We start from the raw sequence: 13046 nt of genomic DNA, 5'->3' as shown, positions 1-13046 counted from the left end.
TTTTAATTTTATTTATTTATTTATTTATTATTTATGGCTGTGTTGGGTCTTCGTTTCTGTGCGAGGGCTTTCTCTAGTTGCGGCAAGCGGGGGCCACTCTTCATCGGGACCCGCGGGCCTCTCACTATCGCGGCCTCTCTTGTTGCGGAGCACAGGCTCCAGACGCGCAGGCTCAGCAATTGTGGCTCACGGGCCTAGTTGCTCTGCGGCATGTGGGATCTTCCCAGACCAGGGCTCGAACCCGTGTCCCCTGCATTGGCAGGCAGATTCTCAACCACTGCGCCACCAGGGAAGCCCCCCTCTTGTTTCTTTATTGCTGAGTATATATCGTTGAATTCTAGGAAGTGGGTGTGATGCGTCTACTCTATTACTCTGAGTGGTTGGCGTGGCCAGCGGAGTGAAGCTGACCTCGAGGGGAGCTAGTTAGTGTAAGGTCTGCGGCTTCCTAAACATGCCTCTCCCCTCCCTAGGTACAAGTCCTTGTGCCCAGACACCTGGCCGCACTGGCACGGGCCTCCAGCAGAGGGCGTAGAGCGGCTGATCAAGTACATTGGCTACGAACCCGAGGAGTACAAGTTAGGGAGGTGAGTGTCCCGGAAATCGCTGTCAAAATGTTTTCCTAATCGATCTGTATCCATCTTGAGCCTGGAGATTCATTCTTCAGGAGTTTACGTAGATTTATAAGCAGATACTTGCATTCACTCAATTTAAATGCATCTCTGTAAAGAAAAAACTCTCCTGTGTGTCTCTACTCTCAATGCTTCCCTCACACTCAAAACACTCCATCACACTTCTAACACCAGCTGGGTGTCCTACAATTAAACTCACTTCTGACAGTCTACCTGGAGATGGTGTCAGATCCCGCGGGTTAAGGGCTCAGTCTCCCAAGACTGTCCATCCTCCCTTCAGAGGCCAATCACAAGTCCAGTTTGTCACCTGTGTTTCTGACCAATCAGCTATAAATTGGAGGTCCCCATGACCCCCTCCTTGGGTTTGATTAACTTTTCTAGAGTAGCTCAAAGAATCAGGAAAATACTTTACTTACTGGATTACCAGTTTATTACAAAAGGATATAACTTGGGAACAGCCAGATAGAAGAGATACACAGGGCAAGGTATGTGGGAGAGGGTGCGGAGGTCCCATGCTCTCTCCAGGTGCACCCAGAAGATCTCCAAATCATGCCTTTTGGGGGTTTTATAGAGGCATAGGCATGATTGATAAATTCACTGGACAGTGGTCATTCATTCAACCTCGCACCCCTCTCCCCTCCCCAGGAGTGGGGCTGAAAGTTCCAACCCTCTAATCTCAAGGTTGGTTTCCCTGGCAACCAGTTCCCATCCTTAGGTTATCTAGGGGCTTTCCAAACATCAGCTGTTAGCATAAACTCAGGTGTGGTGTGGTTGAAAGGGGTTTGTTATAAATAATAAAAGACACCCGGAGAAAGGGGGTGGGGAGGGATAAATTGGGAATTTGGGATTAGCAGATACAAACTACTATAAATATAAAATAGATAAACAACATGGTCCTACCGTATAGCACAGGGAACTATAGTCCATATCCTATAATAAACCATAATGGAAAAGAATTTTTAAAAAGACACCCATTTCCCCTTTATCACTTTGAAGCTATTTCAGGAACAAAACCCAAAAGATTATAACAAAAGATGCCCCATTGCTCTAATCACTTAGGAAATTACAAGGGTTTTGGGAGCTGTGACACTGGAACGGGGCAAAGACCAAATACATATTTCTTATTACAAAGCACCGTATCACAAGCGCTAGATGGTTAGAAAGGCTACATAGCTGCCTATTGGAGGAGGTTAAGTGTAAAGGAGCCCTGGGTTCTAAACCTGCATTGGAGACTGGGATGAGCTTCTTTGTGCACAAAATGAGGAGGGTATCAGCGCGAATTCCTTAATCTCTCTCTGCCTAGATTCTTTCATTGTTCAAAATGTATGCATGACTTCTCAGAGGGGATATTAGGACTTCTGCGATGAGAAAGCTCCTCTAGCATCTCCCAGAAAGTGGAGTTCTAGAACTCTAGGTATCATTACTGTAGAGTTGTTGTCCGTGAGCTGGACTTTTCGTACACATTGAAAGCGTCAAGGCACAACTCAGTGGGGTGAACCAGGATAATTTTCATCTGTTCTCTTAGACATTTTGGTCAGCGTTCATTTGATAGCAAAGAACAGGGCCCACACATGAAGAGGATCTACTGCCAGGCCGCAGAGATTCCAGCGTCAGGAATCTCTGCCTTTGAATCCGTCAGTGGGCTTTCCCTGCCAACTTGTACATGGCCCTCTATGACCACCCTGGCCCCATTCCATCCTTTATTCTTCTATTCTGGGCCCTGCTCCAAGGAGCAGTTACTTTTCCAAGCCAGATTTCTGAGGAATAGGGCTTAGCACATCCAATGGGAGGTGGGTCAGGGAGGTCAGAGGTGTTATCTGTCCCCGGTATAAAACCTCTGATGGGTTCATGTGGCACGATGCACTGCTGCCCCCCAGTGGCTGGCCTGGGAAGTTTCCCTCAAAGGGTGGGTTGCCTGAGAGGGCAAGCAATATGAGCTCAATATTTATAATTTATCTTTGCTGGCTGATGGGATCTTCTCCTAAACTTAGACCCATATTCTCTGTCATCACTTTTTAAAGCCCAGGGAAGTCACTTTGGGTTAGGAAGGTGAATTAACTTCCTAGGGCTGCATAATGAATTAACTACAGACTGGTTGGCTTAAAACATAAGAAATTTATTTTCTCACATTTCTGGAGGCCAGAAGGCCAAAATCCAGGTGTTGGCAGGGCCGTGCTCCCTCTGAAGTCTCTCTGGGAGGATCCTTCCTTGCTGCTTCCAGCTTCCAGTGGCTCCTGACATTCCTTGGCTTGTGGCACCATCACTCCAATCTCTGCCTCTGTCTTCACATGGCCTTCTCCCCTGCGTCTCTCTGTGTGTCTTTCCTTAAGAACACTCTCATTGGATTTAGTGTGATTTTATCTCAATCTTTACCTTGATGACATCTGCAAAGACCCTATTTCCAAATAAGAATCACATTCTGAGGATCTAAGTGGATGTGACTTTGGGGGAGGGGGGAGGACACTATTGAATCCACTACAGATGGTGATGACCAGTTAATAATTAAAACATTTTTTTCATTTCTAGAACCAAAATATTCATTCGCTTCCCCAGAACTCTGTTTGCTACTGAAGATGCCTTTGAATTTAGTAAACATCAATTAGGTATGGTTTTTTTTCCTGCCCTGATTTTAACAGAATGTGATATGAACAAGCTTAGCTTGGGAAACATCTTAAACATGAGTGTTTGATATGTTAGAAGCACTGGCTTTGGAAACCCAGAACAACGTAATAGGATTATAAGATACAGGTGAATTTATGCCTTAACCCAGAACAAGGCAACAAGATTATAAGATACAGGTGTATTTATCCCTTATGTTTGGAGGGCTGTCATGGATGCACCTGGAAACTTAAATGCTGTAGTTCTGCCTCATTTTTAGTTTGGATCCAACTTTGTTGTGCCACACCAGGACCTAAACCCACGGAGTCCATCCCCCTTAAATGAAGGTTTTTTTAAAACTTCATTTGTATAAGTGTCTGATGTCAGAAGGTGTAGCTGCAAAGCCCACAGCCAGGGTGTTTGTTGTGAATGGTAAATAAGAAAACTTAAGACGGGAGGAAAATGCAAAAAAATTACAAATCAAAACTACCAGGGGGTAGGGGCTTCCCCTCTGAGATCTCACCTGGCCTGTTGAGACCAGCTCTGCTTGAATAATCTCAGTGCTTGCTGTATTCATGATCTCATTGTATTCTCGGAACAAACCTGTGGACGAGTGGTATTATCATCTCCACTTTACATGGGGGGAAGCTGAGGCCCAACAGCAGCAGAGCTGGGGTTTGAGTGTGTGTCTGTCTGGCTTCAGGGCCTGGGCTCGTAACCACTGTGCTTGGTGGTCTGTTTTTGACCCCTCCGGCAGCGGGCACGGATCACCCAGGTCGGGTTCGTGGGCAGGTGCTGAATGCGGGGGCCTGGGTTAACGTTTCTGCCCAGCTCCCAGGGGATGCGATGCTGCTGGTGTGTGGGGCCCTCGGGGAGCTCGGTCTGCGGGGGGACCCCAGTCACTGGGTGCAGGGGGCGCACTGTGAATGGAGGAGCTAAGGGCACGTGTGTGGTTCCACAGCCCTGGGTTCACACTCCTGCTTCACAGCCGCGTGGTTGCCTCGCGCCTGGCAAGGGTCTTCACCGCCTGGCTCTGTGATCCCCTTTGTGAAATATGCTGATGCCCGCCTGCCTTGCAGGGTTGGGTGGGAGGATGAAATATAATGCCTAGAACCAGGGGCCAGCAAGCCCTCCAGGTGGTGGTTCTGTTCCTTAGCTGGGGGGAGGCAAGAGGAAGAAAGGGAGCCCCAGTTACTGGCCAGCTCTGGCACTCAGGCTGAACGTAACCCGCCCTCTCTCGTTTCTGTCCTGTCATATCCCGTGGCTTCCTCTGTCACCTCTACGCTGCACGCCCCTAGGGCCACTGCCGACACCTCCTCTGAAGGTCACAACTACCAAGCTGCACAACTGAAAGCCATTTCACCAAAAGTTTTGTTTTCTTTTAAGTTGCGAGAATCCAAGCCACGTACAAAGGCTGCCTGGAAAGGAGAGCATACGTGAGAAAAAGACAAGCAGGTAAGAACTGAACAGGACCTCTCAGGTTTGCCATGGACCACAGTTTCCCTCTCATCCACGTGGCACCTAGACGCACAGGCTCCTTTGAGCATTCTCTTCGCCTGCCTGGCCTTGAAGCCTTGGTGTCGGGCATTCTCAGGGTCCGGTTCTGGGGCCTCATTTTTACTCTACATAACAATGCAGCCTATACTTGTTCCACAGACATGTTTTATTTGATCCACAACATATGCATGTTTTTTTTAAATTAATTTATTTTTGGCTGAGTTGGGTCTTCATTGCAGTGCACGGGCTTCTCATTGCGGTGGCTTCTCTTGTTGCAGAGCACAGGCTCTAGGCATGCGGGCTTCAGTAGTTGTGGCTCGCAGGCTCTAGAGCACAGGCTCAGGAGTTGTGGCTCACGGGCTTAGTTGCTCTGCGGCACGTGGGATCTTCCTGAACCAGGGCTCGAACCCATGTCCCTTGCACTGGCAGGCAGATTCTTAACCACTGCGCCACCAGGGAAGTCCATGCATGTTTAAAGGGTAATTGTTTTTAAAGGTTGCTAACACCATGAATGCACTTGTAGCCCCTGCACTTTGTCCCTCCCCAGTCACTTCTCAGCATCCCCCCCCACACACAACTATTCTGAACTTTGCATTATTTCCTTGTTTTTCTTTATAATTTTATCATCTATGGATGTATCACTAAATAATATACTTGTAGGCTGGAATGTTTTGAACTCCATAAAATTATGCTGTTTGTATTTTTCTTCTGCGACATTTCTGTTGCAATAAAACTTTACTTAGACACAGGTGGCCAGCCCGAGGGCCGCAGTTTGCTGACCCCTGTGCGCTATATGAGCGTACCGCAATTTAGCTGTTGTGTTGATGGACATTTGGGTTGTTTCCAGTTGTTTGTTTTTGTAACAATGTGGCCATGAGGAATAAAAGAAAAGCATTTTGAATATCTGAATTAACTGGAAAAAAAATCTGAAAAGCATTTAAAAATTGGGACACAAGCCAGAAATCTAATTTTTGTGTGTCCCAATTTATGTATCCCCATTTTTTAATGTAGACAACTAAAACTAAACACGGGGTGAGACAAAGCAAATGCAGGGGCGAGACTAATCTGTGCCATCAAGTGCCACTCTGGTCCCTCAAAAAGACCTCAGAAAACTGACCCCCTTGCGTAATTCTGGAGCTTCCCAGCACCCTCTGCTCCTCTGTCACTCTGGTTCAGCTGTCCGTCTGGGCACGTCCGGGTAGAGACTGATGACTCTCATCCCACTTTCCATCTCGAGGGCTAGCGGAGTGCTGTGCTGGGCATCCAGGTGTTTGTGGAGTGGGTGAATAATTCTGGAAAAGGCTTTTGTATTTAAGTGATCGTGCTCACCTTCTAATGCCAGCAGTGAACTCTTTCAGCCATTAAACTTGAAGCCCACTGGCGTGGAGCCCTGGCTCGGAAGAAGGCCAAAAGGAGAAAGTGGGCTGTGCAGATTATAAGAAAGTAAGTTCTCAGTTGGGTCCAGTAGGGAGGAAAGGTCTCTAAGTGCTATTGTGCTGCAGAGGGTGGTCATGGACTTGGAGGTTTTGGCTTTGGGCAGAAAAGTAATCTTCCCTGCAGGATGTCAACCCTTAGGAATTCTGTTCCATCTCCTTCCTCTGAGCTCCCTAATTTGACAGTGATCACAACTCAGAACGTTTGTTGTTTCTCTTAGCCTAGTTCAAAAGTCACAAAGCCGAATGCCTTCTGAGGCCAGGCAGGGCCAGCGAGTCTCATGAGCTGGGATAAGGCAATAAGGTAGGGTAGGGACTGCGGCAAACTGGAAAGCTCAGTCCACCTAAGAGGGGCAGTCACTACTCCACGTTAGCAGACTGCAGCCAGGCCAGTGTTGGCAGACCTTTTGATTTTTTTTCAAGGAAAGCTGGAAATCTGGCTTTCATGTAATACCTCCCAGTTTTTTGTTGTTGTTGGCAATGAATTCAAGTCACTCAAAACAAAACAAAAAAATGGTGTGGGTGAAATAGAACATATCTTTGGGCCAGATTTGGCCTGTGGCCCTACTTGGCGAACAAAATAATCTCCACCGTTTTGGCCACCGTTGAATCAAACCAGTGGGGGAGAGAACGCAAGTTTCAGTGAAGAAATGGGAAGTGAAGAAATAGAAAACTAACAAAACTCTCTCCTGCTTAGGTTCATAAAGGGATTCATCAATCGCAACAAGCCCCTCTGTCCTGACAATGAGGAGTTCATCGTGTTCGTGCGGAAGAATTACATCTTGAATCTTCGGGATCATGTCCCAAAGAACGTCTTGGACAAGAGCTGGCTGAGGCCTCCTGGCATCTTGGAAAATGTAAGGACTGTTCCAGAACTCACGTTGCAAATGACGTGGGCACGGATGGAGCTTAACTTATCATTTGGTGCTGCCTCCCTTGCCTTGAAAGGGCTGCCTCAGCAGACAAAGCACTTCCCTGCAAGAGTGATGCCCAAGGAATTTAACTCCTCAGAATTCGTATATCCTCTCTAGAATTATAAAGCCTGTGGAGGTCTGTTCCAACAGAGCACTCTTGGTTTCTGTCCTTGATGTAACATTTCAGATGGGTTTAGGGACTGTTGCCTAGAACAGCGTTTCTCAGAAGATGCTCTGGGGACCCTCTGTGTCTGGAGCACAGAGTGGGGGTGACTAAGATTCCTGGGCCCCAACCCGGGCCCATTGAATCAGCATCTCTAGGAACCTCCTGGCCAGCAACTCAGGTGACTCAAAACTCATTCAAGATTAGGAACCACTAGTTTAGCAGTAGCGAACAGTGAGCCCAAGACTGGAACATGAGCTGCTTTCTTTGACTAGAAAATATTAACGCTGTCCTTTACCTCAAACTGAATTCAGCTGTGCTTTCAAAGCTTCTGTTTTGGCGGCTGAAGCCTAAAGCGGGGGCGGGTGAGGGAAGCAGGTGGAAAACAATGTTCTCCACGCAGGCATCGAATCTGCTCAGGAAAATGTGCATGAGGAACCTGGTCCGGAAGTACTGCCGAGGGATCACAGCCGAGAGGAAAGCCCTGGTAGGGACGTGGCGTTGCGGGCAGGTGGCAGGATGCTGGAGGGGGTGGGTGCTGGCCCCTTGAGAGTCAGCAATCCTCACCCACCATCTTATCTGTAAGCCAAGGGTCCCACAAGGCTCATGCCTCATACATGCTTTGAGGATGAAACGCATGTAGACCACTTAGCACAGAGCCCTCGTTAACTGGCAGCTGTTAAAAGTAGCATCGCTCTTTTGTTACCATGGGAACACCATCTAGACGGCCTCTGAACTGCAAAGCATGCAGGGCCCCTTCTCCGCTGGTGGCATGGTTCTGTTTATGTTCATTTGCTCGTCGGCAGACTTTTTCTGTAAAGAGCTAGAGGGTAATATTCTAGGCTTTGCCGGCCACACCATCATCTCTGTTGAAATTATTCTGCCCTGGTACACACAAGCTGCCAGAGACAACCTGTAAATGAATGGCATGGCTGCACTCCAAAAAAACTTGACTGGATTTGGCCCACGGGCTGCAGTTTGGGATCTCTGACCTAGGAGAAACTCTCAGCTCTGAAAATTCCACTTCCAGGAAGTCAGTGCAAGTAGAGACAAGCATAAGTGTCAACTTCAGACCCTAATCAGTAGAATTTTTGGAGCATTTTGGCCAAAGCCAAATGTGTTTGACTTCTATGTGTTCTGACTCATACGCAGAAGTAAGACAAGGCTCCTTGAGGAGCCTTACTTATTCAGGAAAGCAAGCACTAGTGTGGACCTCTTTAGGTCCCCAAAAGCCTCATGGCTACCATTTTGTACTTTTAATTGTGTATTACCAGATGCAGCAAAAGGTGGTTACAAGTGAAATATTCAGGGGAAAGAAAGAAGGCTATGCAGAAAGCTTAAATCAACCCTTTGCCAACAGCCGAATAGGTAAGTCCCTTTTTCCATCTATGTGCTCACTTTCCCTATTTAAAAAAAAAAAAAAAAAGTCAAAGGAAGACGCTTGATCCGCATTTCCTGACAGCTATCTATCTCCCAGGTTGAGGTCTTGGTCACAGAGGGACAGAAAACCAGCAGATGCCAGTGGCTTGTGCACAGGGGTGGTACTTAGTGATGATTCGCTGTGTTCTGGTTGCTTCCTTAGATGAAGGAGACATTAATCCCAAAGTGCTTCAACTCATCAGCAGTGAGAAAATCCAGGTAAGGAAATGTGTGTCCTTGCCTGAGACAGGATTCCCCTGTGGGGTCTGAGAACAGGGTCTGTCTGCTACGTGAAGGGGGTCTGGAAGCACTATTTAAAGGCAGGGGTGCGTGTGCGTGGGCCGGGCTCTCAGCTGCGATGCTCTGGATGTTAAGATGATAGGGATCACGATTACGTGACGATTAGGCACCTGTGGCTGTTCCATGGTCCTCAGCTGTCACCCAGGAACTGCGTTTGGCTTTCTATGAAGTTGAGCGAAATGCAGGCATACACTTAATCATTAAACATCCCCTATTAGAAGCAGTGTGCCTGGGCGCCGACGTGGGTTTCATAACTTAGCTGTGTGATCCTGGGCAGATGACTAACACCCTCGGTGCCTCCATCCTTCTGTGAATGGGGAGGATGGAGGGGTTGATGGTGTGAAGGGCACAGGCTGCGGCCTGGCATGCGGCAGCTGGTGACTGTGGCCCCGGTGGCTGCTCGGTCACTTTGGTCCCTGGGGACTAAAAACCTGTGACTAGGTTGGATTACCCTCTGGCTGTCAGGGCTCTTAACGCCTGCAGAGTGTCTTCATCTCTGCTGACCTTTCAGAGCAGCCCCTTGAGGCAAGTGGCTGTGGCCTTGAATTCCTCTGAAGGTCAACGCCATAGGCAGAGCCAGGAATCACAGCCTTTCACGCAGAGAGCCAGGGTTCAGGGAAAACCCATTTATGCAAAATCTGTTTGGGCCCCTCTCCGTTGGGGTGCTCGAAGCAACGTTTTCAGAGGCCGAGTAACAAGGCACTCGGTACCCTGCCGCCCTCCCCCGGGAAGCAAGCGTCCCCTCGTAGTGACGGTCACCTCCTTGCAGTACGGTATCCCGGTCATTAAATACGACAGGAAAGGCTTCAAGACACGGCAGAGGCAACTCATTCTCACTCCGAAAGCAGCTTACGTCGTGGAACTTGCCAAAATCAAGCAGAAAATAGAGTACCCTGCGCTCAAAGGTAAGAAGCAGGCAATCTTCAGAAAATTCACTGGGTTGACTCAGCTCCCGGGCACACCAGCAGTGAAGCAGCCTTTCACTGACAGACCTAAGTGAAGAGTGCCCACAAAACCCAGGGCGGCCCAGGCTGTGCCTCTTATTCTGGCATAAATGCCAACGGCATCTCACTCCGGCATCCAGGTCGGACACTAGTCATCTTTAACAGGGACCAGCTTTTTATTCCGAGCACAAGTGCTGATTGCTGGGCCACCCCACTTGGCCCAGCTAGGAGGGAAAAAGCTTGGGGTTGGGGACCCCCAAGGCATGCCTCTTTTTTCTGTATTAATGTCAAGTTGTCCAGTTCCTGGCCCCTAACTTTGGCTCTGTCCTAAGGTGTCTCTACCAGCAGCTTCAGCGACGGAATCTTAGTCATTCACATTTCCCCAGAAGACAACAAGCAAAAGGTAATTGACAGCCACAGGGCTGCTAACAGAGGGAAACACTGCCAAAATCTTTAGCTGCCCCCAGTGAAACCTCAGTGATGTTCTTCTTTGAAGCCGCTACCACTGAACTGGCCGTGTTCTCTCCTCTCTGCCGCAGGGGGATGCCGTCTTACAGTGCAAACACATATTTGAGGCAGTTACTAAACTCGTCATGCTGGTTAAGAAGGAGAACATTGTAAATGTTGTTCAGGGAAGGTAGGTGGTTTCGTCTGTACTCAGGAAGTCATTCAATGTTAAGTGTCTATTAACAGATCAAGGAAGACGCAAATGTTAATCGTTTCACCCAGGCCTGCCCCTCCCCGCAAAGTAAGAACTGCCTACCCACAAGGGGTGGGGTACCCTTGCCCCCTCCGATCACCAGCTTTCTTCCCTCCTCACCCCCTAGAACTTGGGCTCCACAGAAATGAAGTCAGTGATCACTTATTCACCAAAGGGAATGAAAAGTGTGGTCTCACCATCTAGTTTTCAAAGGAGGTGCTTATGGTCCTAAGAGAATTTGTCACCCAGTGAAAGGGGGACCCCCCTGGGCGAGAGCAGGTGCCAGCCACACCTCTACTGTTGATGCCTGTGGAAGAACTGTGCTAAACTGATTTGAAAATAACTAACTACAGGAAGGCGTGGCCATTTTCCCAGTTGCAGAAACGGTTTTCTTTCGATTACTCAAATATACAATAAAACTCTGTAATGAAACAGGAATTTGATCATGAAACTAGTAAGCGTCACAAGTGAATTTCTTTTGCAGACCCAAAGCTGAGGGAAAAAATATGTCAGTAATTTATCACTTTGTGTATTTTAAGTTTACAGTTTTATATTAGTCCTGGAAAAGAAGGCACAATACTTTTTGACACCGGACCAGAAGAACAAATCTATAAAGATAAAAATGGACAGTTAACAGTGGTGAGTGGCCGTGTCTGGGGAGGGGGAGGTGTAAGCAGTTTTAAATAAGACTATAGGTTAAAATTCTCCCAACTTCAGTCCTCCTGTAGATTGACCAGAATCATTATCTAGTTTATTTCTCCCTCTGTCCCTGATTCTACGTTGAAAAATAGGAAGGAATGGGTACTAGAGGTGTAGATTCAAACACTGAATGAAAAGGAAAACAGTTTACTCACATTTGTCAGTGAACCAGAAGTTGACATTAAACTTTTCTCAATATTAAACGTCAAAGCCCAACTCTTCACGGGATGTCAAAGGCCTCATGCCCTATCACGTGGTTCTCAAGTGAGTCTCCACGGGGGAAACTCCTGGCGAGCTTCGAAAAATACCAGTGTTTGTGTCTCCCCCCACCCACTCCCCGACACCATGACGTAACTGGCTGGGGGTGAGGCCTGGGCTCTGGAACACAAGGATCCCAGGACTGAGGAGGAGAGGTTTGGGAACCAGGCGCATCTTAAGAAGTCAAGCCTGAGTGCTCGGTGCTCTGCCCTCCCTAGCAAGTTTGATCCAATTCTGCTGGGAAACGACAAACTGAAAGCTGAGGGGGCTGAATCTTTAAAACGTAGTCTGTAGCAAATTATGAATACTTGGTATGTATATACAAACTAAAAAATGGTCTAACAACATGGACTGTCTCATACACATTTAACGATGAAATTGTTTTGTGGACGAAGAGTACACGTAATTGCCCCCCAACACAGTTAACTCCTTTGGGGACAAGTTAAAATACTGAAGCATGATTTTTAATGTAAAGTATAAGGTGACTTTTCAGTTTACATGCTGTCTTAAAACTTACCCACGTTCCTCCCTGGCTGGCTCAGGCTGAAGCTAAGAGGCCTCAGTGAGCCCATTTCTAGACGTGGCTCGTCTCACGGGAGTTGGGGCAGGAGACGGCGTGGGTGACGGGGCTTGGCTGCTCGCAGCTTGTCCACGTCCGCCTCAACCATGCTGGCGGCTGCGCTGCTAACTGCTTCCTCCTGAGTGACGGGAGAGACCTCTAAGCCTCAGCGTGTACCTTCCCCAGGTGTCGGTCCGCATGAAGTCCTGATGGAGGATGACGTCTGATCTCTCCCATCGCCGTTTCTGCTGCAACTGAGGAAAGCACCCAGGAAGCTCGAATTTGGTCCAGTTAGCGACACTTTCAAGCAAAGGTTCCAGCAGCTCTAGGAAAAGGATCGTCCCTGAAGAAGCGGAGTGGCATCTTATGCCAAAGGCCAAACCCTCAGGTGTTCTGTCGCACTACATGTTCTCTTTAGGGAGCCAACCTCAAGTCACCCAAGGGGGTGATTTTAAACATCCCCAATAGGACCTACACTTGACGGGCACTTGAACATGTCAGTATGGGGGGTGACAGATTCTCTGTCATGCTGCCTCTGAGGCACAATGAAGTATTATACGTGGTCTGAGAGCATAAAGCTGCAAAATTTGAATTTTGCTTTAAATAAATGAAACTCAGAAACATACCCAATTCCTTCACGGCTTTAGGTTCCACGTGGTGAGGTGTAGCTCTCCCCACCCCAAACCTGCAGTCGGAGGCAACAGCAGCTGACTGCTGTTTCACAAGCCCAGAAGCATTTCCACCCAAGACTTCCTTCCAGTGTTTGAGTTCAAACACTACGGAAAAATGACTCATCTTTTCCACCCTGAGCAGCAACCTTTAGGTGGTGAAGTAGAAGGTGGGCTCTCTGCTCTGCTCTCTTTCCTGTGAACTGCACTTCAGTTCAGTGGCTGGACTGTGCTGGGCGTTTCTGAAAAGACCCAGAAAAACAGA

General features: G+C 48.0%; 1 protein-coding gene across 1 annotated transcript in view; it reads left to right on the top strand.

Moving 5' to 3' along the window:
- Window positions 1-11284, top strand: part of MYO1H (myosin IH) — a 43956-nt gene extending 32672 nt beyond the window's left edge. Inside the window, exons 19-30 of the mRNA XM_068562261.1 lie at window positions 471-584; window positions 3156-3232; window positions 4614-4682; window positions 6083-6167; window positions 6855-7014; window positions 7638-7721; window positions 8509-8602; window positions 8817-8872; window positions 9723-9858; window positions 10230-10300; window positions 10437-10534; window positions 11137-11284. Coding sequence (XP_068418362.1) covers window positions 471-584; window positions 3156-3232; window positions 4614-4682; window positions 6083-6167; window positions 6855-7014; window positions 7638-7721; window positions 8509-8602; window positions 8817-8872; window positions 9723-9858; window positions 10230-10300; window positions 10437-10534; window positions 11137-11284 — 1192 coding nt within the window. The remainder of the gene's footprint in view (window positions 1-470; window positions 585-3155; window positions 3233-4613; window positions 4683-6082; window positions 6168-6854; window positions 7015-7637; window positions 7722-8508; window positions 8603-8816; window positions 8873-9722; window positions 9859-10229; window positions 10301-10436; window positions 10535-11136) is intronic.
- Window positions 11285-13046: the final 1762 nt, after the last annotated feature.

The sequence above is a fragment of the Eschrichtius robustus genome, chromosome 14 (assembly GCF_028021215.1).
Source record: "Eschrichtius robustus isolate mEscRob2 chromosome 14, mEscRob2.pri, whole genome shotgun sequence".
Classification (NCBI taxonomy): Eukaryota; Metazoa; Chordata; class Mammalia; order Artiodactyla; family Eschrichtiidae; genus Eschrichtius; species Eschrichtius robustus.
Note: the sequence above shows the minus strand (reverse complement) of the source record. Positions and strands in the feature narration are given on the sequence as shown.